The 25,882-nt window shown below is 43.5% G+C and overlaps 1 protein-coding gene across 4 annotated transcripts in view; it reads right to left on the bottom strand.

Moving 5' to 3' along the window:
• Nucleotides 1–25,882, bottom strand: part of rassf7a (Ras association domain family member 7a) — a 36,264-nt gene continuing 10,382 nt past the window's right edge. For 2 of the 4 annotated variants that reach the window (XM_020641880.3, XM_020641888.3), the window contains exons 2-6: nt 6,558–6,751; nt 4,861–5,789; nt 2,530–2,704; nt 2,087–2,194; nt 1–297 (exon numbers count right to left, since the gene is read on the bottom strand). In XM_020641880.3, the coding sequence (XP_020497536.1) occupies nt 266–297; nt 2,087–2,194; nt 2,530–2,704; nt 4,861–5,789; nt 6,558–6,660 (1,347 nt within the window). In that variant the 5' untranslated portion in view covers nt 6,661–6,751 and the 3' untranslated portion in view covers nt 1–265. Of the gene's footprint in view, nt 298–2,086; nt 2,195–2,529; nt 2,705–4,860; nt 5,790–6,557; nt 6,752–9,698; nt 9,850–22,684; nt 23,103–25,882 lie in introns of those variants that run through there. The other 2 variants (XM_020641871.3, XM_065956656.1) reach the window with 2 other exon arrangements.

The raw sequence follows: 25,882 nt of genomic DNA on the forward strand, positions 1-25,882 counted from the left end.
TAAAACACAATACACAATTTTATTATCTTTAAATACATAGTCATAGTAATAATTGCTCTAAGTCAAATGTCTCTAAATTATTTTACATTTCATACAGATATTGCAGTGTTTACAGTAGCAAAACTCTGTAAATATATTTGTCTTATTTATATACATTATGTATATCAAAGAGGATTAAATAATGAGTTACAAAGTGAAGGGTTAAATAAGAGGTGACGGTGACAGAACAGTGAACATGTTTTCCCGTGGCCATGTGGTCCATGTTTTATCTCCATGACGACTCGCGGGATGTCAGGACTGCAAGACACAAAAATAATTGGGGATGATGATCCCTTTGTTTGGGAAACTTTATTTTTTTTCAGCTAAGACAAGAGAGACCGGGTCAATCAAGATATTCACACAAACATAATCCGACACAAGATGTGTTCATCCTTTACCCGTAGAAAACTAAAGATTTGAAGTCAGAGTAGCAGAAGTGGTTTTTAAGCACATTTGTTTTTGAGATATCTGTAGTCTCGATAGCAGTTATGTAACCCCAAAAAGGCAAACACCACAATGTAGGAGGAATTCACAATCAAACACACTTCACTTTGACCTGTCAGCGTAATTGTCAAGACAAATGATAAAAGGCTAAGTGCTAAGATAATGTAAATATTGGTTAAGATGGTTTGGATGGTCATTCATGGAGAACAACTGAAAAGTCCAAAGAACTGAAAAGGATAAGCCTCCCTTATTTGTTGATGTTATTTTTAGGGACTTAAGGTCAGTAAGCTACAGTACAGTACACAGAGGCACATTCAAGTTGTGACAGGTCAAATGTTAAGTGGGATGACAGCAAAAGAAAAACAGAAGCATCCTACCCAGTAAAGGAAAAGAAAATTACTTTAACAAACCTTGGCCCTGTTTGTGGCACTACTTCTGAAATGCATCTTTTATCATTGACCTCAAAGAACCGTATTCACAAATAGTCTTAGAATATTCCCAGAGAGCTCTTAACTTCGCTTCAAAACATTGCTAGCAAGGAGTTCTAGCTTCAATTCTGAGAAAAGTTTCTGAGAGAAGGTACAGAAACTTTTATCTTAGCCGCTAGGTATGACACCTTCTTTCAAAAGCTGTGATTGGTTCAGAGAAACACATAAATAAGAATATTCTCCCCAGCGTGAGTGAAATACAGACCCAGAACATTTATCTCGCTTTAAATGATGGCAATAACTTCAAGATACATTTCTCTGTAGTCTCACAAGGGCCAAGGCTTCACCCAGAAGTAGAATGGGACAGTGCAAAACATTTTGCAGAGCCCTCCACGAAGGCTCTTGCTCTTTGGAAGTCAAGTGTCACCAAAGTACAAGGCATTGTATAGATACACACACACACACACACACACACACCCTCTCACATATTAATAGTATCCATACATAAAAGGCAAACTGAAATGACATTGGTCACATATATTTCCATGTCACAGTGTAAAGAACAGCACTACAATCAGAATGTCTGCTACAGTCATTCCCAGTGCGATCAATGTGTTACATGGAGATACGGTGAGAAGCAGCTGTCGGTACACGATTGTTGACTCGAGGGTAGAGAGGCCGCTCTGTATTACAGAGAGGGGGGGGATTAAGAGCAAGTTCTCAGATGCATTAAAGTATAAGAAAAGCAGCTACTGTTAGTCCAGGAGCAAACAGTGAGAGAGGAGGAAGGCAGGGAGGAGAGACATCAGAAAAGGATTTTGAGAATCAAATCAAACGGGGAATGTGAGAGAAAATCGAAGCAGGAATGTGAAAGTTTTAGTCAATTTAAAAAAAAAAGTTAAAAGTTAGGGACAGGAATCAGCAGAGGACTCAGGGATAGGAGCAGAAGAGAAGTTTTTTCAGCCTCTAACGGTAGATGACAAGGACCTCCACCCAAACAGATGCTTCCACTATCCCAACACCGGAAAAGGGCAGCTGCAGTTTTAAAACCCAATCAAGCTGGAGTAGAAAGTTTAGCGGCGAGAGGCTCTGGGACCAAGGGGGGAAGTGGGGAGGGGGAGGAGGAGCAGGGCAGGGTGGACTTGGGGAAGCAGCAGGGTCTCACACATACACACCCTCAGGGTTGAGACTGGACACTAGAGGGTTTTGCAGGTTGCGGGGATGTCCCAGGAACTGTTTGGCAGTGGGGCGAGGCGGGGAGTCCACTTGAAGTAAACTGTGGCCTTTCAGAGAAAAGACAAATACATTTATTGGATCATTTTTACCTGAGTGGAAAAGTCACAAGCACAAAGCCTCTTACATTTGACACTTTTAAATCAAGCCCTAGGAAAGTAAACAAACATACAAAAATAAATGTATGATAGTCTGAATGAAGCAGAGTCAGGTAGTTTACAATACACCTGTGGACCTTCAACTACAATCTGTTCTACACGGGTTGATTATGTCAATCCATCCGTTAAAAAAAAACTGTACAACATGTCACATTTTAGTCTTCAAACATACACGTATTTTTCCATTTTAAAGATTCAATGCATAACAGAAAGTTTCATCTCCATACCCCCATTAGTGTATCCCTCCTGCAGAAGATGTGCCAGTTCTAGCTGCTCCAGTTGCTCCTGAAGATCTGTGCGTGAGTTTGAGTGCGCTGGCAGGACACCCGCCTGCTGTATAAACTGCTGCAGGTTACACTGCCTCAGCTCCTTATTCAACTCCTCCAGCTCCTCCTGTTTGGCCTGAGACGGAAAAAGAACATGGATCGGAGAGGAAAACAAAGGAGAGCTTATATCAGTCAGCGCTGACTCACTCAACACTGTCACTTTGTTTACCTTTAAAAAAAAAAGAAAAGAAGGTGCAGCATAGGAAAAAAGACACGTTCAATAAGCAGGACAATGTATTGATATAGTTCTGTTCAGCTGTAATATCATAGCACCAACCGCAGAAAGTACGACACTTCTTGGGCAGGACAGCTATTTCTTTTTGCCATTAACTACTGTAATTGCCATATATCTTTTCACCTTAAGGGGGCAGCAGAGTCTACAAGTCTAGTTTCAAGTCATCGACAGAGACTACAACCTGAGCCATCATAAACCCATTCATCTACAATGAATCATCAAACTCAAAGTCATTCCCAAAAGCATTTTTTTAGATTCCATCAGATCCCAGCAGCTTCAGACATACTGTATATATAGATGGATACATAACAGCTCACATTTGCTGGCTGCCTTTTCAAGTTGTTTTAATTAACCCGATGCCAAAGGGGGAGAGAAATTGACTACCTTCAATTATATTATTGAAAGTGTGGAGTTCACAGAGCCTCCATCGAGAGAGTAGCATCACCTATGCACCCACAGATTAATCTGTGATGCATACAAACAGGCCAGTCAATCAGTCTTTATCGACCACCCATTCGTACTAAATCAATGTGTCTGCACTCAGTACAGGAAGCAGCCTCAGTATACGTGAGCATCCAACAACCCCAGCGCCTGTGTGTGTGTGTGTGTGTGTGTGTGTGTGTGTGTGTGGACGTGTAATTGATGTTGGACTGAGGCAGCCTGCTGAGGCAGTTCACACCTGTAAGTTGGCCTCTATTAGCCTAATGACAGCAATGCTGCACTCATCACCACCAACACTTAAACACTCGGCAGGCAGGCATGACAGTGAACTGACACTGCCAGACATCCACACCTTTCCATCACTATACATCCAGCTTTATTATACTGTATTCATGTTACCTGTGCTAACATGTCGATTCCTGGAATAAGAGCTTCTTGTTTCAGCCTGCATGTTTAAAATGCCTCTGTGGTTATCTTTATTGTCAACTCTTCAATCTTGAATAACTGTTGATACATGTAATGACATGGTGGAACACATTATACCACCACCATGCATTGAACAAACATAAACCTTCCGCAGCAGGTTGCTCACTGAATAAATTCAAAATTGCCCATGATACAGCCCTCTCTGTTCCATCAATCGGGCACTAAAGCTGTTGAGTTCACCCCCAGAGTTTCGCACATCCCCACCGGGTAGACTGACTGATGACTCCAATGAGCTTATTGTTACTGTTAATTCGTTTTGCAGCCAGTTTTCTATTTATTTCTCGGAGCAAAAATAGGGAAAGAGTCACAATAGCCTCTCAGTCTGGATGGTAACACTCCATTTCTTTCTGACAAAACATCCTTTACCGTCCCACAATAAAAGAGGAATTTCATTTTCTTCACTTCCCCGTCTGCAACAACTCTGAAAGAGCTCAACCAAGTGGATACTAGAGTCTCGGGTAATGAGGAAACTTGGGTTTCATTTAAAACTGGGTTAGGTTCTTTTTATTGATATAACAACCTTCCATGACAACCACCCAATGCAAAACAAGCAATAACACCATAAACTCTGATAAGTTGAGGCTCAGTAGATCCAATAAAAAGGGTCCTTTGTTCCATATATCATTCCTCTTTAATCTCTTTTTTTTTTGCATACACATAATATACAAGAATATGAAGATACTGGCGATGTGATATAAACACCATTTGTAACCACGTGTTCTGAACATGCATACAAGAAGACAGCTGCCAAACCAGTTCAACTAGGCTGTAAATTCAGACAATAAAACATTTAATACAAGGCAGGCTATTAGTATACAAAAGTCATGCATGTGTCATTACTCCAATAATTATTCTTGTAATTAAATGCCACAGTAAATCATGTTTTCTTTTGGATCAGTACTCTTCTTTCCTTTTTTAGGAGTTTTCTCTGCACTAGTGTTTGCTGCAGTATGCAGATAGGAGAGGGATACAGTCTCACAGTATAATTAGAAGGCGTTTTGTACAACATCTACGTATGTGCTGATGTTGATTTAAAGCCCTTTCTCCAGAACCGTGACCTCTCTCCTTACCTGCAGCAGAGACTCTGCCTTCCCCAGAGCCTTGTCAGTCTCAGATAACCGCTCCACCAGCTCTGTCCCATGATGCTCCTGGCTCTGGAGCTCTGCCTTTATCGCATCGAGGGACTCCTCTGGTCTGTTCGCTTTCCCTTCGTCCTGGCTTTCCCGCTGGATCTCCTGCTCCAGCTGAGCGGAGCGAACGGAGAACTCGTGCAGCCGCCGGCCGCATTCGTCCAGCTGTGCGTGAAGCTCCCCCAGCTTCCTCCTCATCCCTTGTTCCCTCTCCACCTCCGCCTGAAGCTCCTCATCCCAGTACTGCTCGTGTGCAAGCTCAGCCTGGTTCCTCCGCATCGCTATCTCCAGAGCGTTCATCTCTTCCTGCAACCGAGCGTCAGACACAGGTGAGGGACACGGAGAAGGGTGGGGACGCTCCCAGGAATGTGACTCCCTTTCCAGGGTTTCTAACTGGGCCTCAAAAGCCCTCAGTCTCTCCTGTTGCTGAAGAACCTTTCTGAAGACCTCCTCTTTGGATGGGCCTATAGGTGGGGTGGGAGAGGGAGAGGGGGATGGCACATGAGAGGAAACGGAACTTGGTGAAGGAGAGGGGGAGGCTCTTTGCTCCGGAGAGTCCCGAGGAGATCTCTTAAACTGTTTGGCTTTGGTTCTAGGGGAGGTGGATGGCCCCAGGTTGAAGGTGAGCGCTTTCTTAGGCTGGCTGCGTTTCTCAGGCTCGGGGTGCTTGGGCAGAGGGAGGGGAGTTGGTTTGTCTTGTTGTGAGCCAGGTGCATCACTGCTACTTGGGCCGGTGCGACGCAGGAAGAACTGAACCTCGTTGCCATGTTGGCCCAGCTTAGCCAGGGACTCCAGAGGCTTCTCTGTGGCAAGCAGCTGCCTCTCTGTGTCCCTTAGACGCTGTATCAGGACATACCGGCCTGTCTGACCTGTAGACAGAGAGAGACTGAGAATAAGTGCAAAGACAATCACCTTGACACTGTAAATCACAAACTCAACCTGAACAAAACATCAAATTAAAGAAGCTGATGGACAAACATTTAAAAAAAAAACTTCGTATAAGATCTGTATAACCTTCAGTGTAAAGCCGTTAGTCTGACTCCTCCCACTGCTTCTATGCACGTAATGCTGAGTGAACAAATGACAGAGACACTATGATGATGCCGATACCTCTAAATCTCTTCCTTTGAGGAGAGGAATAAAAAGCTGCCGTGTAAGACTCGCATGAAATGTAAAAAACGTTCAAATAAACTGAAGTTTCCACAAGGACCTTGAAATTAGGACAAACCCTCCCTAATGACTTGGCAGGCAGCTCACTCATGGAAGAAGGAGAGCGCTAAATCTGGATTTATGTTGTTCAACACAGCTGAAATGTATGGTTTGAATATAGCCGGATGACATGGGGACAGAGAGCTGGCTTAAATCCAGACTGACCACTCTGACAGTCCAGCAGAGTGCTCCATTTGGGTCAGTAGAGAATTGAAAGCAGACATAGATTTAAAGCAACCGTGGCAATTACAAGAACTCTTTGTTTTGAATCGTCTCTACAGGCAGGGTTGTTATCTAATCACTTAAAGCCCCTTAAGATAAACTTTCAAGCAAACAAACAATGTGCAAAGCAACAAAAGCTGTAGAAATGGCATCCCAACATCACGGCTAAATGTTTTCTTAATCGAAAAAGAGTTTGAGGTGCTCACCGATGGCCTGAGCCAGAGCTATGACTACATCCTGGCAGGAAGTCTCCTCAGACAGGCCGCACACCACCCGCACCACTCCGTCCACCCACACTTTGAGCTCCATCTGGGACCACGCAGGACGGGGATGAAGGGTTTAGACGGTCTTAAAACAGTGACTTCAGCTTCACTTTACTCAACACTGCATCGCACTGGCTCTGAAAGACAAGAACAGAACAAATATGTTAGAGGTGTGTGTTCATATCATTGATGCCAAGTCCAGAAATACACTTTTTCTGCCTTGAGAGCAGACCTTTCTGCATGTAGAAGCACTAGTGAGCTCTTGGGGTCCACTATAAAGACATCATACTGAGTTTCTTAAGGCCTCACTGAGTTGTAGATCATGATGTAATCCTATACCCAACATACGACACAATATGTTGCTACCCGAAACAAATAACACTGGAGGGTGTCATATCCTTTGCAATTTGTTGAAAAACCTGTTTTTACACTTAAGTGGACAGACGTCATGAATGTTCTGTGCTGGGTGAGAACACCATTGAACTGTATGTTTCGAGCACAGCAGTCAAGAGGAAGAGCAGTGTCAAATTTGGTGAGGTTCCTGGTGGTTAGTGAAAAGTCCCAGCAGTATCTTGTGGACCTGGGAGCATAAATGCCAATCTGTAACCCAATTAAACGCTCCGCTGCCCTCCTTCAAAGCCGTTATGATAGCTTACTGCCGAGGGGAACGGACAGGGGAAAGTGGAGCAACTCAAGTGTGTCTGTGTTTGGGATAGGGTGTTTGCGCGGGTACATATACACAGGAACACAGCAGGAGGGGTAGGAAAAGCGTGTGTGTGTGTGTCTCAGTTTGATCCGCCTCAGCAGGACAAGAACTGGGTCTCATCAGACTTCAGAGAGCAGATCGGCAGGTAGGCGAACACGCGTCCAGGCGGCAGGTTTAACCTAAATGAATATCATTATCCAGGGCTCTCTCTGCCAGGCTGTACTTTTTACAGCCAAGCTTCAAAACAACGTAATAAAATACCGCAGTGCTCATAAAAAGTGAAATGCCCCTGGGCAGTGGCAGGATTTTTCTATAGAACTTGGCACACTGAATGAAACTTTGTAGCCTAGGTGGGTAAAAAAAAAAAAGACAACTCTTCACCCACAGTCAGACAGATGGTGTTCCCTTTCTCTCCGTCTCTCCGGTTCTCAATGGGAGGTGTTTAAAGCTGAGCCCCACCATTATCTTGCCCCTCATTCAGCGCCTGGCTCTGCTCCAGTGGCTGACTATAGGGAGCTGCTTTGGAGGAATGCACTGACTTCATCTGCCAGCCGGAAGAATTCCTGCTTTTCTTAACAAAGCCCTCACCCTACCCTGCACCCCCTCCCATCTCCTAACCCCCTTCCACCCCTCTGCTGCTGACCTGGCTGCCCCCACACACCACCATTTACTTCTCTGCTGTTTGGACGCCAAACACAGACTCTGCTGGGGGAGCAACAGCCTATATCTGATGTGGCAACAACACATCACACAGAACAGCTCAACGTGACACCGCAAACAGAGGAGAATGACGGCGCAGCTCAGAGATTGAACGACATCACACGAAACAAGTGGGAGACGGAGACAGATGATCACATGTGGTAAAAGATTCCTTTGAGGCCGTGCAGGCGAGGTGATATCATTTTGATATGAAAAGAGAGCACTGTCAAATTCAAGAGCTGTAAAATTTCAACACACTCGAGATGTCAATATTTCTTAAGAGGGCACAGAGTGTGCTGTGTTGCAATACATAATTAGGCCTAACTGGTTGAGTCACAAAGTAGATAATCATTTACTTGAAGCTATGTTCCTGTAGGCTTTTTTTTTTTTTTTTTTTTTTCAAAACAAGCAGAGACGAACAGGAAGAAACATTTTTAAAACTTGAAACCTTGTGTGGTGGAATGCTGTTTTACAGGCCCGGACCAAACTCTCCTCTTTGCAGAGATACTACACGGCTGAAACAAACTGAACTTGTCACGTTTTTTGTGAAAAACATGTCTGCATGTTTAGGAAAATGAGGTCCTACCTGACAGGAGTTGAGGTCTTTTACATGTGGACAAACTTGCAGACAGTATGCTAAAGATAGGCTTCTACGTCTGTCTAGGGGTTTTTATGTACCGAGACAATCTCATTAATCACAAACACACAAACATCTCCCAGCGAAGACTGTCACTCTCCCATGATGCTTTAGTTCTCGTCCCTCCTGGCTTGAAATGTGATAATCTGCACTAACAGGAAACAAACAGGCCTGTGAGTCTCAGGTTGCTGTCTATTCTCTCTTTCACAGGCACAACAACCCTGAGAAGCAGACATCCGCCTGACCCTGCTCCAGCACAGCTCCAGAGTCCTGTGTCACTGCTCACTGAGAGACAGGCGCAGGGAGAGACACCTTTACCGAGTCGCAGAATCGTGATGCATACCAACAACAAGGGCTCAAAAGACAACGACAGGGGCTGAAATAATGTCAAAAATATTGCAGATGCCAAACAGGCTGTCAATCAACACATTTGCTATTCAAAAAGGAGAGTGACTCTGAGTCAACACGCAAATACTGTCGACAAACAAAGGCTGCAAAAAACTCTGCACTCACAGCACGCACACACAACCTCTTATCCAAGCCACTAAAGTTATCCAATACTCATCGTTTTATCCACATACCAGCACTTACATCCCACCCTTTAACCTCAGGCTGACCCCCCCACATCCAAATACACAACAACACATCCCACTCTCACTTTTACTTTCACCCGTTACTCCCTCCCTCCCTCCCACCCAAACAAACAAACAAAAATAGTTTCAGTTGAAACTCTGAGCACATGCCTATCGTGTTTTTTCAGAGGAAGACATGAAGTCAATGTATAATCACTTGGAGGTTATCATGTATCTCCCATTCGAGTCACAGACACAAAAGAAATCTGCTGAAAAAGACATTTAAGGATCTTATTTTGAATAAAGGCAACAGACTAGTCGTACTGTATGATGAAAGACAGAGAAAGAAAGACAGCGAGCAAATGAGAGAGGGAGAGGATACATGTGGGAAGAGGAGTCTGACAGATAAAGAGTGGTAGAGCAATGATTGGAGCCATGTGCCCTTCCCTCTCTCTCTCATCATCACTCACCCATCCAGCTAACCCGCTTTGCGTCTTTCATCCGCCTGTCTGTGCCTCTGTCTGTCTCTCCTCAATCACAGCCTCCCAGCACTTTGTCGAGTTGGACTGGAGGCAGCAGTGGTTAGCATCACAGCCCGGCAGACTCCTGGCATGAGTCTGTGTGACACACTGCATGAGCAGCAGCGTCGGCCTGTCAATTGATGGGCCTTTTTTGGTCAAGCTAGTCACATGCCCAAACTAGAGCTGTCCATAAATTACATCACAGGAAGGGCGAGGAGGGCTTTTGTTTCTGTACTGGAATCCAACTTTAGATATGACTTCATAACTTTATAATGTAAAACACCTCACGTCTGCCTCAGATAAAACACTCTCTATTCAGTTTGTGATTTTCTTCCACACCCAGACCCAAACAGCCAATGCATGAACAAGCACTTGTACACACACAAACACACACAAACAGATGTAGAATACTATAGAAGTACTCATGCCAACCGGCCCCCCGCTAACTCATTATTTCAATTGCAAAGTTTTGAACAATTTATTTCTGTAAGTATGAGCAGCGTGTGGGAGACATTTTGAGGAATGAAGGTTATCAGTGAAATTCTACGGAAGGTTATGAAAGACTGTAACACTTCAACACCCATTCCCTTAGGCTACATGAAGAGGGCTTACTGGGTGTGTAATGCAAAAGTATGCATGTGTGCATGAAGTGTCACGCAGTGGTCAAAGGTTGCATTGCAGGCAGTCATGTAAAGTCTTGTATCTGTAGGTGTTTTTTTTTTTTGCGAGAAAACATTCTATTCAGGCCTATCTTTACGAGAGGTCGCTCCAGCTCCAGAGTGATAACTGCTATCTCTGCAGCAACAGAAGTCCAAGGAACAATGGCAGGAGTAAAGGGCAGAGTGTACACCACACTGCCTCTGACCAGACCCAAAGGAATATATACAAACACAGAAATACATCAAGTGTAGACAAATAGTTGCTCCTATTAGTATTAACAAGAGGAATTAGACCCTGGCCCAGGCTGGGTAGAGTTTATATAATATGTTAGACATCGCTGTTGGAGAACAATGAACAGTGCGCAGAGAAGCTGTGTCCTCTGTACCACTCTGGTTCCAGGTTGGCAGAGACACAAAAACACTCAAATAGCCAGTAACGCGCTGGCACCGAGCAGCATGGTCTCATCTGTACTGTGCCGAGACACTATTGTTGTTCTGGTTCCACACTCAGCAGACAGTGTTGCCTCTTTTGTGGCCCCTGGCATCGCTGGGTCGCCTCGCCAGCTTTTAGTGCCTTTCTGCTGTGTCCACATGTTACCACTGATAAAGCTAATAAAAGGGAAAACAGATACTTTCTCTTGTTCTCCCTCGCTTCATGTTTTGCATTGTTAGTCCTTCTCCCCCAACTTTACGTCAGCGCAGTTTATGCGCTTAAAGACCGATGAGAGCAGAAACACAGTCCACAACAGCCCTGTAGTGCAGAGCAGCACAATAACAATTAGTCATAATGGTAGAAAATAATCATTTTCCCCCTGAAATCAGAGCTTCTGGAAATCCTTTCATGAATCACAGGGGTATATTCTCACTCACTTCTTCCTTTACACAGAAACTAAAATGTTTAATGTCTAATGGCTGCTTGTCCACTTGCTTGAAAAGAGTGATCTACAACCCATCACAGTCAAACTTTATTTATTTTATTTTTTTAAAGATGTATTTTTGGGCATTTTATGCCTTTCATGGAGAGCTAGGACAGCGGATAGAGTCAGAAATCAGGGAGAGAGAGCGGGGAACGACATGCGGGAAAGAGGCCACAGGTGGAATGTGAACCCGGGCCGCCCGCTTGAGACTGCAGCCTCCATACATGGGGCGCACGCCCTAACCACTGCGCCACCAGCGCCCCACAGTCAAACTTTATTTTGAAGGCGTTTTATCTGGCTTCATAATTTCAAAACACTTTCTAACACGAACCCAGCTCAGGGTTCTTTCTACGCCTATGTCACCATTTAAAATTTGTTACAGTACCCAGGTGAAGCTGGTAGCAGTTAAAAATAAATATTATTTACAATCTGAAGTGTTACAGTCACAGCCCCAGGGCTTCAGTCAAACTCCACACATAGCATTTCAATACAAAACAGCTTCTGGGAATTGTCACTCTTTATTATTCACACTGTAAGTATTTAAATGATTTTCTTTATTCAACACCCTGCATTTACAAAAATGATTCCTCCACTTATTGACATTGTTAAAGATCCAAAGTCTTTCTATACGTTAAAGTTGGCTATTCATTAATGACTCTGGTTCTGCTTGAAGTTTCTGTCTGATACAAGTTTTTTTTCTTGCCATTGTTGTGTTCCTGATTAATGTTGGGTCTCTCTGAATAATAAAACAAAGAGGACGATCTAGGCCTTCTCTTTTTGTAGTTTCCTGAGATAACTTGTTATATGATTGAAAACTTCTGAACAAGCCATGACCATGTCAGTCCTCAGGCAAATAAAGGTTAAGATTAAAATACAACTTTTGACACATGCCAATGTCTTGATCTGATCCAGGTTGCATCTGTAATGAAGTGAGTGTTGCTTTTTAGATTCTTCAGGAGCCACCGGAGCCTCCCAAACTTCCACACTTCCACTTGAAAGTTATTATCAGCAGAGCTTTAGCGCCTGTGGTCAGAGAGCAGGGCGTGGTCCTTGACTTGACACATGAGGCAAACAAGAAACGAGATCTGAGAGCTTCCATTGGACGACATTTAAACACAACAACTTTCCAATGTACACCTCTCATGCAGGATAGCTTTTGCTTTTATTAGTGTGTGACAAGGCAGTCAAATGTAGGACAATAACGGAGTTGCAGCTGGATAGTTTAGGGTGTCTGCGAGGTGTTAACAAAACATCAAACAGTGGCCTATTCACTTTGTAGTACGTGCAAAACTTCTGACGCTCTACTTTTACAAAGAAAACTGGGTTATGTTTGTTTTTGTTTGCGCTGCCAAGATAACGTTTCGTTTTTTTATGAGGGCATTAGTGCATATGTAAAAAGAAAAAAAATGTTTATTTTACTGTGACAGTGACTATGCTGCTCCTTCCTTCCTGAAAGCAGAGGGCCAGGCTGCTGCAGGCTCTTCAGACACACTGCTTGTTAATTAGACTGAACGGTTGCCTGGTTCCCCGCTAACAGCTAGCAGCTTCACTGGAGCTTCAACACACACCTGATGAATAATGCATTTTTTCACAGCACATTAATTTGGCAATTCTTTTTTTTTTTTTTTTTTTACAGAACAAAATCCGAATGCTTGTGACCGACCATCTCTTTGAAAATGTCCCCCGTCCGCCTGTGTCTCTCCTCTATTGACATGCTAATGACTCAGCGCGGAGGAATCAGAAACAGCACTAATAAGCTTTAGTCGTCATACTGGCATACAGGGATCTGACGCTGCAGCCCTTCTCGGTTATAATGATTGGCTCGTCCAAGTGTGAAATACCAATGAGAGGGGATCAGTGGTTCATTAATACAGGGGACACCTTTGCCTCTGAGTCAAGGGCAAATATAAAGAGTGATACCTAATGTGTCGAAATGCGAGCTTGCAAATATTAATCCCACATCAGCTGGACTAATGGGCTCGTTTCAGTAACTCATGTCCAGTATCTAAACATACAAGCTGTGAAATTGCTGTGCATGTAATAGATCCTCATAAGAGGGTTCATAGGTTCATGAGGATTACAACAGTAGATCTGAAACAGGCCTCGACATGGTCATTCACAGTCTGCCCATCACCTGTGGCTGTCACTACCGCTACAGTCAGCCTGTGTAAAACAGCACCAAGTGTGAAATCCCAGTCATCCTGAATCACCAGCAGCACTTATACACACACACACACACACACACACACACACACACACACACACACACACACACACACACACACACACACACACACACACACACACACACACACACACACACACACACACACACACACACACACACACACACACACACACACACACACACACACACACACACACACACACACACACACACACACACACACACACACACACAGATGGTGACCTTCATCGGAACCACTATAGACTAGAAGATGGAACATTTTTTAAATGTAATTCAATTCTTGCAAATGCTTTGAAAGTAGGTGAAGTTTTCTTTGAGATACTGAGGAGTTATAAAGAAACACTGACACACTTTTGTAATTCATTGAACGGTGATGACACTCCCGTGAGCAAACAATAGTTTAACCAACCCCCCGCCACACAAAAAAAACAACACTACATTATTCATCTACTCACCGGGTAGAAGACTTACTCATACCTGGTTTATCATTCACTTGTCTGCTCCAACCCCGGATACAGAGCGGAGGCGAGTACATTAGAGAGCAGGAATTTGTTCTCGCTGACTCATGGATCCACCTACAGAGTCGGCAGCTTGTGGTGGGAATGATAATGTAGGATTTCACAGAAGCTGTTTTCACATGTACTCCCGGAAATGTCAAGAGAATTTGAGGAGGACTGCCCCTGAAATCCACCTGATCTGGTTGTTAACATTATGCACAGTCGGAGACTGTTCCTGTCCGATGGGAAGGGGGGGAGCAGGGGGTCTCCTGAGGCAAGACATGATTTTAGAAAATGATGTAGAAGTGGCATACAAATCAACAGAGTACACTATACGACGCTATGATGAGAAGACTTGCCTTTATATCCATGTGTAGTTTGCCGGAATTCACAACTGCTGATTAAATCCTGCCAATCGGACTTACTGAGGAAAAAATACAAGAGTCTGGCAGGGGAAACTTCAGAGTTTTTCAGGAGTTTTGTGCAAGTGTGAAAGCACTAAGAGTGGCTGTACAGCCGGGCAAAGCTGGTCTCTGAATCATCTGGCTGCCTGCAGCCACTGATAGCCCAGGGTGCACAGGAGTTTTTATTGTTGGGTGAGCCAGGGAAAAAGGGTCTAAGACTGCTGATGGGTGCCCAAGTGTAATTATATACTGCCCTACCTGACTCAGCAATTCCTGCCAGTGAAGGAGGACATTGCTCTGTTCCCAGCACAAATTGCCTACACACACACGCACACAACAAAAAATGTACACACACATATAGAATGTGGAGTGAGTACAGAAAAACACACAGCCTCAGTCATCTTGAATTCACATATTATGGTACATGTAGCAGACAGATAGACGGCAGGCAGGCTGGCTTTAACAAAATGAGTATGCTTGATTTAGTACGAAGAAACTAAAAGTGAACCCATTCATTTAAAGGTTAGCAATTTACACAGCTCACAAGTGGAAATTAGTAGCTTTAAAATGACCAACTCATGCTATTCTGAGTTGCAGGTGCATGTGAGGGTGCTCAGCTCTCACTTCCTGTTTGCGTGCATGCATGTGTCATTGAGGAGTCAGCAATGCCACGGCCTTCAGTGTCACACGAATGAAGCTGAACTCATTAGTAATTTAAAGGGCGCTTCCATGTCTGCTCATATCAATTATTCACTTCAGCTTTTTTTACTTTTTCACTTCTTATATTCATGAAGCACAATCAAAAGTAAAGGCTTGAAATTAAATGCTGAACTTCAATCCAAGCAAATGTATGTAATTTTATTCATACAGCTGAAGCTTCAGCGGTATTATAGGATGGCTACGTTATCAGTGACTGAGACTAGTGTTGGTGTTTCATCATACTTTTATCCCATGCAATCCCTGATGAAATTTACACTTGAAGTTGTGGGCTGGAGGGGATATTTCCTTAGCATGCCACAGGAAACATGCACCAAATGTTCAGCTGCAAAGTAAGGGCTGTACAAGAAAAAGTTAAAACGGCTATCAATCTACAACCGACCAGGTGTGCATTCTTGTGTAGGGTTGGAAAGATGATATTACAACCAAAACATATGACTCCAACATCAAGAAAACACTGAACCGCCTGCTGAGCCAATGTTTTTCCCAGATGAAAGTTCCACCGAGTTTCCTTCAAAGACATCAATCTGAGGTCACAGACATTTCACGGGCTGTTAAAAAAAAACTACAACTATGGCTAATGCAATCCATAAACTGCTGGTTTGTATTAGATTCACCTCTGAAACTGAAACTGGAGTTCTTGGCTGTGAGGTTCTTGGAATTAAGTGTCAGGAAGTTTTTGAGGGAAAGCCACAGGTTGTTCGGATTCACACATGCTGCTCCTTTGCTAAGGTCACTCAGTTACGCAAAACATCTCGTCTCACACCCTCCTAATATTTACCAAGGGAGTTCCAACATACATGGCCCTTGGAGAGAGGATACAGGTAAACACAGCCATGGAGCCAGAGTGACAATGAGTCAGCGGTGCGTATGTGTGTATGTGTGTGTGTGTGTGTGTGTGTGTGTGTGTGTGTGCGTATGTGTGTGTGTGTGTGTGTGTGTGTGTGTGTGTGTGTGTGTGTAGTGTCGACCTGGCAGCACAGTGAATAAAATCCTGCTACAGGCAGATAAGATGTTGTCTTTTCGAAACCAAGCAAGAGATTCATTCCACAAAAATGCTGTTGTGTGTGCTGAGATAAGATCCACACAGAGGGGATCAAATAAACAAGCAACTATGGAATGTACAATACGTCATCAAACTTGGAACAATGTTTTGACTTTAGTTAATAATCAAGCCTTTGTACTGGGAACACACTTCCCTGCTCAAATTGCACTGCTTGCCTCTGGGTAAAGTTTTATAGTCGTGTTCCTAATCAACAACTTCTTAAAGTAAGACGTTATTGGAACAGAGGCTGGAGCTGAACTAACAGGCTGGTTATTACAGAAATAGAAAAACGGTCAGACGCAGGGAAGAAAAGAGAAAAGATACCACAAGTGAACATAGAAGAAGGAAGGAACAAAGAGACTACCCTCTAATGTAGTCAGGCAGAATGCAGCTTGTCCCCACAGGCTTCAAAGAGATATTTTAGAGTATGTTATTCTATAAAAGCACGGAGGTGTGGTGGTGGTGCCAAAGAAGATAAACTTGTAATTGTTACAGGATGTTTAAAGTGCTCAGAAGGGGGTAACATAATAAATCTAACATAGAGCCAGTACCAGACTGAACCAGGCCTTGGGTTTCAGTGATCATGATAAAACACTTTTCAGTACCTTAAGGTGAAATATCATTGAACACGTTTTCCAGCTCAACATGTTTTTAATACTAAAAAAGAAGCCAATCTTTATTGTTAAAAGTTGAATAACTGTCCCTCATTTAATAATCTAAAACTTGCTTTTAGGATGTAAATAACCGTCTATTAGACCAGATCATGAGAAAACTTTGTTCAGTCAATTGATACCAGCTTTAGCCACTTGAAAGTTCTTCATATGGAGATTTTTTTGGTGAGTACCTGAAAATTAAAGACAGTTAGTACCCAGCCTTAAATGCACCCATTGAAAGTACTCAAAAAAGGGTGGCAACTGTTTGTGTTGCATGTGGATCACAAGGCTTAGGGTGGGCCTCTCAATAAGCCTGAGTTATAGTGTGATGGGGAGGTGTCACACACAACTCTCTCCCTGTCATTACTCCGAGGAGGAACACCGATCACGCCTATCAGAGCAGTGGGGGGGGGGAGGATGTATGGACGGTCAGGATGAGTAAGAAAAAGGGAAGGAGGGCAGGGTGCAGATTTATGGCTTATTCCCAGTATCCCAGGAGCACCTTTGGGAGTTAGACGGTATATCTGTCAGAGCTGCCCATTCTCTTCGACAAAGCCAACTTTTTACCACTCCGACCCAAGATCACCAGGGTGATCCTTGGCATGGATACACATGAATAAACACTGACAGCTTAATGCTGACACGGCTGCTGATGTTTTGCTTTACATGAGATAAGTCGGCTACCCCTTCGGGAGTGACAAAGAGAGAGGAGGGAGGGGAGCGATGAAGGGGAGGTTGACAAGAAGATACAAAAATGTGTGTTTGTGAAAGGGGGAATATTTAGACAGCAGGCTGGCAGACACAAAAAGCCTAAGCCTGAAAAATGTCAAATTGAGTTGACACAGGACAACAGTAAATATGGTAATTGGTTCATTTTCTAGCAGGACCTGCATCATTGGGGACGTTCACCTTTTTACTGTTAACTTTGCGCCATTAAAAAAAAAAAAAACAGGGCAGTTTGTGTTCCATGTTTGAGGAGCATGTAGGATCTGCCAAGACACACAGGAAACTCAGTAAACCTGCATCTGAGTCAAACTCTGAACCTTAAACCACAAAAAGAAGAGGGTAACCTGAGCCTGAGTGAATACAGCTTATCGGTTCATCTCTATGGATGAAAAAAAGTGTCCACTTTGGTCTCTTTGCAGCAGGGTTGTGTCAAAGCATGGTGGTCTTAAGCAAACACTCACTTTCTATTCAAGAGGCAAAAACAAATTCTCCTGTGAAAAACTGTGCAGCGTCTTTTCCTTGTTAATGATAAAGAACTTTGTAGTCAGACTCTACTGCTACTCTTCTTTGGTAAGAAAAGGCTTTCCCTGGGTACTTTTGGAACCTGTCTCTAAAACAAAAATCTATTTGTTATGCTGCCACAAATGTCCCCCTCATGATGCATTCACTCTACAGTTACCTTAAAATGCATCAGAACAATAGTCATAAGGTTTCTGTTACAATTAATCAGCAATTCCCCGTACATAGAGTCAAACTTTTCTCAAAAACCCTCCAAAAGATTCTACTTTTCAGAGAAATTACATCTTATAATGTAAATATATGTCTTTCAGAGTGCATAAGTGAATTTCTGCTCCCAAATGTGCCTGTTCCAGTAGCTGCTTTTAACTTATGAGCAACATTTGCTGGTTTTGCTCCTGACGTGCTTGATCAAACACATCTACATCCAATGACAGCTCCAACGTCAAACCTCTCAGCGTGAGGGACGGGTCTGTCACATCCACCTGCCTCTCCCCGCTCCTGTCTGTTGATTTAGTATCTCCACGGCCTGAGGCAGACATTTTCTCTTTCTTTGCTGGCGTCTTGACCCCCCTTCTGGCCCTGTCCGGGGCCCTTGGCTGAGGCAGCGCGTTATTTACTGCCCAGAGAGCGCTGTGTGCAGAGAGTCAACACTGCATGGCTGGTTAAGCAAGGGAGCAACCTGCTGCTCACTCTGTCTCACACACACACACACACACACACACACACACACACACACACACACACACAGATGCACACACACATATGCACACAAACACACACTGACACAGTCACATGACCGTCCCAGGGGTTTGGCAGAGATGTTTACCACGGCACAATCGCTCCGCACAGTAGAGCTGAGAGACAAACAGACAGAGACATCCATAACTCCAGCAACTATAACCTGCCTAGGCTTTAGGTTTGATGACGTGACAAAGCAAACACCCATGAAGGCTGCAGGAAGTTCAGTCTGACAGGACATGACAGTTTTAACCCAGGTGATCTTCACAGTCAGCTGAACACAGTTGGGAACACGTCCTTTGGTGGACTTAACGCTGCAAGACATTTTGGGAGTAGCTGGTCTAAGAAAATATCTTCCCTGCATATTTAGGATGACATTCAGGCTAAGGATGTGGATGCCAATCTACGACCTAAAACTTAAATTTATTACCTTAAAAAGGTTGTCTGAAGGTAGAAAAACTCAGGCAGCTGTCAAAGAAAAACATTCCCTTTAAATTCCTGCAGCAGCTACACACACAAATGCATTCAGGTGTCCCTGAAATGTTCCTGTCTTAAGATCTAAAAGCAGAGCCGCAGTGAAATACCTTCTCCACATCCCCTCCTTCCTCTCAGTAATTATAGCCTCCCCGCTGACAAACTACAGGTCTTGTTGTGTTTATCTTAGCCTCCTTGGGTACAACAGGTGACAAACAGGCCTGGATATGCTGGGCTGGATGTCAGTCTCTTACTGGTTCTGCTAGCCAAATACGTATTAGCCTTCCTGGTACAAGACAAGCATCTGGTGAGTGAAGGGGTTACAGTCCCAGATTTAAAAAAAATAACTGTCCAAGGGGAAGGGAGGTATTTTCATTTCATCATTAAGAACCTTGTACAACAGGCTGGCTGAGACATCCAACACAAGAAAAAAAAAAACCACTCTGCTCCCTGTTATGAAATCTTCAGGGAAAAGTTTTCCATCATAAACTTGGTGAGGATGATTTATTTAGATGAGTACAGGCAGTTTAATAAGTTGAAAACTGGGTTGACTTTGGATTGGAAATAGGGGTGTGCGAGGGAGGATGAGGGAGCCGGCCGTGTGAGGGGATGTGAATGTGTTGCAAGGAAGGACTGGATCAATCTTTTATCACTGCAGTGTGCTTTCATCCCTAATGGATCCGACATGAGCAGAGCGCAGCGCTGCCTTCCGTCACATTGCACAGGCAAGAGGGGAAGGACGCACGGAAAGAACAAGAGGGAGCAAGAGAGGTAGACAGAGCAACACATTGAAGAGAAAAAGACAGGGAGAGAGAGAGAGAGGGAGAGAGGGAGGGAGGGAAAAACACCTGCCCAAAAATAATCTCAACTTGAAACATGCTAACATATTATTCCGCCAACATGCTGTCATAGCGTTTCCAATTACTTCTGGCCCTGAGTGCATCTGCAGGAGTTGGGAAACAGTCCCGATAAGGATGGTGGGAAATTAAGTCACTTCACAGCATGAAGAGGGACTTTGAATATTTCCATCAAGAATCCCAGGAGATATCTCGGTGTACAGGGGGAGACTCGCTTTCCCTGCCATACAAGCTGATGGACAGACTGACACTAGACAAGACAGACAGACAGATGATTCCAATAGAGGAGGGGAGTCCATCTGTGTGTTCAAGCAGTGAAAGAGCAGTAAAAATAACATTGCAGAGAACAAGGCAGGGTGACTCTCACAGGACGCTGTGCTCTCTCGGCGCTGAACAGACTCATTCATGTGATAGAAAAATAAGAACTATCGAGGCAGCCAGAGATACACAAAGGGAAGGAGAGGAGAAAAGAAGAGCTGACTTTAACAAGCCCAGGAAGAAAGTTTTAAACTGTAATGTGTTCGGACTGACATCGACAGACATCGTCATCCTACAGAGCTTCACAGAGAAACATGATGTAGCAGTATGTTACATCATCACCTCTGTCCATTAAGTACCTGAGCCGAACATAATCACTTTCACATTCTGCCATTTACAGGTCATGAATAAATTAAATTCAGCACAACTGGGGATGATATGGAAAACTTGGCTTGAAGAATAAGTCCAAGTACCTGAAACTCAGGGCTCAACACTAACTTCTAAAAGTGGTTGCCATACTGACCTCCAGGGATCAGCCATTGGTTGCTAGGCATGGAAAAATGGTAGCCAATTTGCTGTACTTATATTTTCGGGGAAATTAAGAAACTCTATTCAGTATATTTATTGTGTAAATTTGTTCATTGGGGTAAATTGCTAAAATGACTTGTAGTTTGTGTTTTATCCAGTACTTTAAAGCTCCTGATAGAAATGTTCAGCTTGCGTTGATTTTGGCGCCCTCTGTGGACAAAGTGGTGCATTTTTACATTTTTGCAGATCTCTCTTCTACATGTGTTAAGTGGTGTTTTCAGGTGAAAAATTATCTGATGTCTTTGAACAGTCACATATATCCCTCAAAGAGAACATTTGCTTTGGAACAGCCAAAAGTCTGTTTTGTAACTCCCTTTGTCTGATGCTTACCTAGCAGCAGTGGTTACAAGCATTACAAGTGACTGTACAGAATGTCTTACCTCTTAAGGTTTCGTTTGCTTTTGTAGGTCATATGGAGATAATGGAGAATGACCCATTACAAATTGATAAGAAAAGTACCTGGTTGCTGGTTGAACTATATTCACATTCATTTATGTAACATTTACCTCTGGCATGTTTGGGATAGGTTAGCTAATTACTCAGAGTGGTTGCCAATGCACTTTCATAGTTGTTCCTGTTAAGCACTGAAATGTTTCAAGGGAAAAAGGTCAACAGGAGCTAATATGTTTGAACAAAGCTCATCTGGTGCACGTTAACACGACAGTAAAAGAAACACAAGTGACAGTAGGAAACTTCAAGCCAACATTAACAAACAAATGCAGCTATGTTATGATGTATACTTGAGTCAAAGTTGTACATTTGTCTCCACCACCTACAACCATCTGCTCTCTGACATTATCTCTCTGAAACCAAGTTCACACTGTGAAACACGTAAACAGAGATAAAACATGAGGTATTACTGTGCAACTCCCACTGTCAGGAAAAAAAATAATCAGCTCCCAGGGGTGAGGGGTTGGAGGGGTTTCCAATCGATGGCCATGATTGGAGAACAAATTCAGACTGCTAATGAGGCTCCAAGTCGCACTATCTGACACATACCATGCTGGGAAATGTTAAATAAGATGCTAGTTGTGCATAATGATGAGTCAGTGTTTTAAATAGGCTTGGTTTGCTGCTTTAGACTTGCACGGTGTTTGTATTAGAGATGTGTAGCATGTAAACAGTTAAACGCGGTTCAAACATGCAGCGAGTTGGCTGAACTCTGTCCATGCTCGCCATTAATTAATCTTTAATCCTACTGTGGCAAAAGGAGCTGCTTGTGTGGGAGACAGTCTGACAAGGTAAGTACTAAAAAAGAAACTGCACGGAGAGGCCGGTTCTTTGATTAACCTCTGAAGTTCTCTACACACATAAAGAAAAAATGCCCACAAAAAAAGTGAAAAAAAACCGGTGTGAAGTTTCACCCAAACAGGTTTGGGTCCTTTTTTTCTACACAAGGAGAACACTTGGGTGGCGGGTCTTGTGTCAACAGGTACATGTTGAAGACACAGCGCAACTCCCCAAAGACAAGACACAAGATTGTTTGTCTGCCATTCACAGAATCACACACAAGCTCACATGTATAAAAGCCTAATAGCTGTCATCATGTGCATGCTGGAACACATAGCAAAGCCACAGCCAGATAGACTGACTTAGGAAAAAACTTCCTGACACTGTCATTCAAACCAGCAAGGACACATTCAAACAATCCCTGAAAGAAGCTCTTACACTCACCCAGCAAGAGGATTGTATCCTTTTCTTCAGCAGTTTTAATTCTCTCTGTCGCTTTTTCTCAGTCACAGGGAAATCCTTCACTCCTTACAGAGCAGCAAAGCCGGTTGTGCGGCCAGTATGCGAGAGCGGCAGCGAATGAGCGAGAGAGAGTGTGTGTCTGTGTGTGTGTGTGTGTGAGGAGCGTGCAGGTCCAGCAGAGGTCAGAGGCAGTCGAACGTGGTCAACAGAGAAATTTAAAGGATGTCGTGAGGTCTCCACTCTATCTTGCTGTCCTCTCCTCGCTTGCTGCCTCAGGAATGTACTTCTTCTGCGCTGTCCTCAGCACAGCCAAGATCTGAGAGACTGCTGGAGTCCTCTCTCTCTCTCTCTCTCTCTCTCTCTCTCTCTCTCTCTCTGTGTCTGTCTCAACCCCTCCTCCTTCCCTCTGTCTCTCACCCACACAAAAACACACCCTTCCCAGTCACTCCTCTCTTGCTCACTCTCTTTCTCCCCACCCTTTCCTGCTGTGCTGACAGATCAGGTACATCCCACTTTTTCAGGTAGTTGAAAGCGCGGTTTCGGCTTTGTCGTTCTCTTCCTGTATCAATTTTCTCAGTATTTCTCTTTTCATCTACACTCCCCAAAGGCACAAAGGACGGCCTGTAATGCAACTCAGCGATAAGACCAGATGAACTTGAAACTCTTTGCATGCACGTGTATTTACATACGAATCTCTTCTGTTTGTACGGTCTATAACTTGAGGCATTCTCTGACCTCCGGTCATGTGAACAGCTGATTACACAAATGAGTCTGTCAGGTGATTCTCTCTTCCTATATCCTGGAATGAGGTCATAGTCCGGCAGACCAGGTGCAATCAGAGAGACTGCGTTTATGTCTGTGTTTGGGTTGGACAACGCCCTGTGGGAAACATTTCTAAATCTGACCACTCTGTTCCAGAAAGCAACACATGTACAAAACAAAAGCCTAATCGAGCGGTAGAAACTGCTCCACTTTCAATTATGGAACAATGTCACAGTCCTGAAACGTGCTTTATCTCCACAGACCCCTCCCAACCACCAACACAGAGCTAAGACATGCGTGACCAATGGGTCAGGCACAACATGTGGGACCCCCCTAAGTGTGAGCCAACCCCCCCGCCATTTTTTTTTCTCACAACTATCTTTTCCTATCATGACGTCTTCCTAAAGTTTGTTCATTAATAGCTTCTTTTGTCTTGTACCTACCCCCCTACCGATCCCTGCCCATACAACCTGAAACCAAGACTGGCCACTGGAGGAATACCAACAAGATCAAAGTCAGACGCTACTGTCCCTCAACAACATCTGAGAAAGCTGAATACGTTTGACCTAGATTCTGTGTTAAGTAAAATCCTTTATTAGCCTTCAGACTTTTTAGATACGGTGACGAGTTATAAGTATACAGCTAAGTAAATATATTAGCAGCTATAACTGTCACATTACACTGGGAGCAAATCAAGCACACCCAGCGGTAGAAAAAGAACATGATGACGCATTTACAAGATACCAACATTTAAAAAAAACCTTATTACCTCCCCAGCCCAACCAACTCTTAAATGCAATATAGATGTTATTAACTAAGAGTTTCAATGGTGGGTGACAATATATTTTTAACATTTACTTACCTAATTTTTAAAGGGTGCTCTAAATGTATTGTATTGGTCTTAGACAATGATGTCACTTCTAAGCTGCATCCCAGGCAATCCTTTACTGTTTACTTTTATTACTTCTCCGCCAATGCTGATACAACTGGGACAAAATGACATCAACTGAATTTTAGATTAAGAACTGATGCATTGCTTGAACACCTCTTCCTGGTCTGTTTGACCATCTACGTAAATGTTACTTTATCAGGCTTGTTGGGATCTCATGTGTTAGCCAAGGACTTCATAATGAAACACATTTTGTCACACATTGTGTTATAATTCTGAGGCAGAAATTTCCAGGAAGGAAACAACATTTCACAGTAAGATAAAAGGCAGAAAACAACTTGATACAATTACCACTTTTTTCTGCACCATTGATAAATATTTAACTTTAAAAAAAAAAAAAAAGCCATTGTAGTTTCAGGACTCAAACTCCATGTCTTCAGCAGCAGCAGCAGACCATCGACAAACCCTTCTTCATCCTCGTATTTACTTTGCCATTATCTTACATCACACTGTTATCCAAACAGACTAATGAGGACAAGCAGTCACAGGATCTAATAACCAGTGTGCACAATGTATAAAGCAGATGCTCCAAAAATAAACGTCTTGCATTAATTGTGTTCATTTCGATGTATTCAATCGTGCAAACAAAAGACCACAGAGAAGAACGCCATAGCCTTTAGCCAGGCTGAGTCAGAGAGGCCCACAGAGAGTCACGGCACATCTACCGCCTCACTGTTCTGTCCATGAAGTAAAGCTTTTGGCACATCTAAAAGCTGTGTTTGTCTGACAAATCACTTAAAACACGCTCAGTTAGGGGGGGGAGCCTCCGGAGGCAGTGCTTAGGTACTAAAGGCCACAGTGAGAAAAGGCTGAGGTGCTGAGGAGGACTGACATTTTAAAAGCACCAGAGAAGTAAGTACACTTTATAGCTTCTGACAGGCTAATACCATTCAGTGGATCATGTGCTTGTCCATCTCCAGACCCAAACCAGGTTAATTTAAGGGCTTTTTTTTTATCTATAAGACATGAGTGAAGAAAGGTTAATGGTGAGTCTTCCTTTTTGGAGAGTCTGAAGATAAAAAGAACAGAGCTCAAATCAGAGTGGGTGGGTGGGGGGTGATGTGCAGTGGAGGATTATCAGTCCAAAGACTTCTCTGGCACCTTCCAGGCATTCCTCAGGGCACCTCCTATTGCTGCACCTCCCTCATTCCACCCTCCCCTGTCAAACCCCACATATCATCCCTCTTTCTCTACGTGACTCAAGCATTCTTTTAAACCCCCCTTTCCTCCTCCGCCAACCCTCCCTCTGCTTTCAGCAAAAGTCGCTAAAGACAACAAAGACAAGGCCTTAAAAGCTTTAAAACCTGCGCTTTAAGTGGAACTCCTGCACTATTTCGCACGTCTTTTCCATTTATCCCAATTGAGAAAGGCTGAAATGCACTCGACTCCATGCTCTACATAGCTGTCTGGCTGCCTTCAATCACCACATACCACTAAATGAATACCTCAACAAGTGATAGTAGGTGTAA

Source organism: Labrus bergylta, chromosome 7 (assembly GCF_963930695.1).
Source record: "Labrus bergylta chromosome 7, fLabBer1.1, whole genome shotgun sequence".
Classification (NCBI taxonomy): Eukaryota; Metazoa; Chordata; class Actinopteri; order Labriformes; family Labridae; genus Labrus; species Labrus bergylta.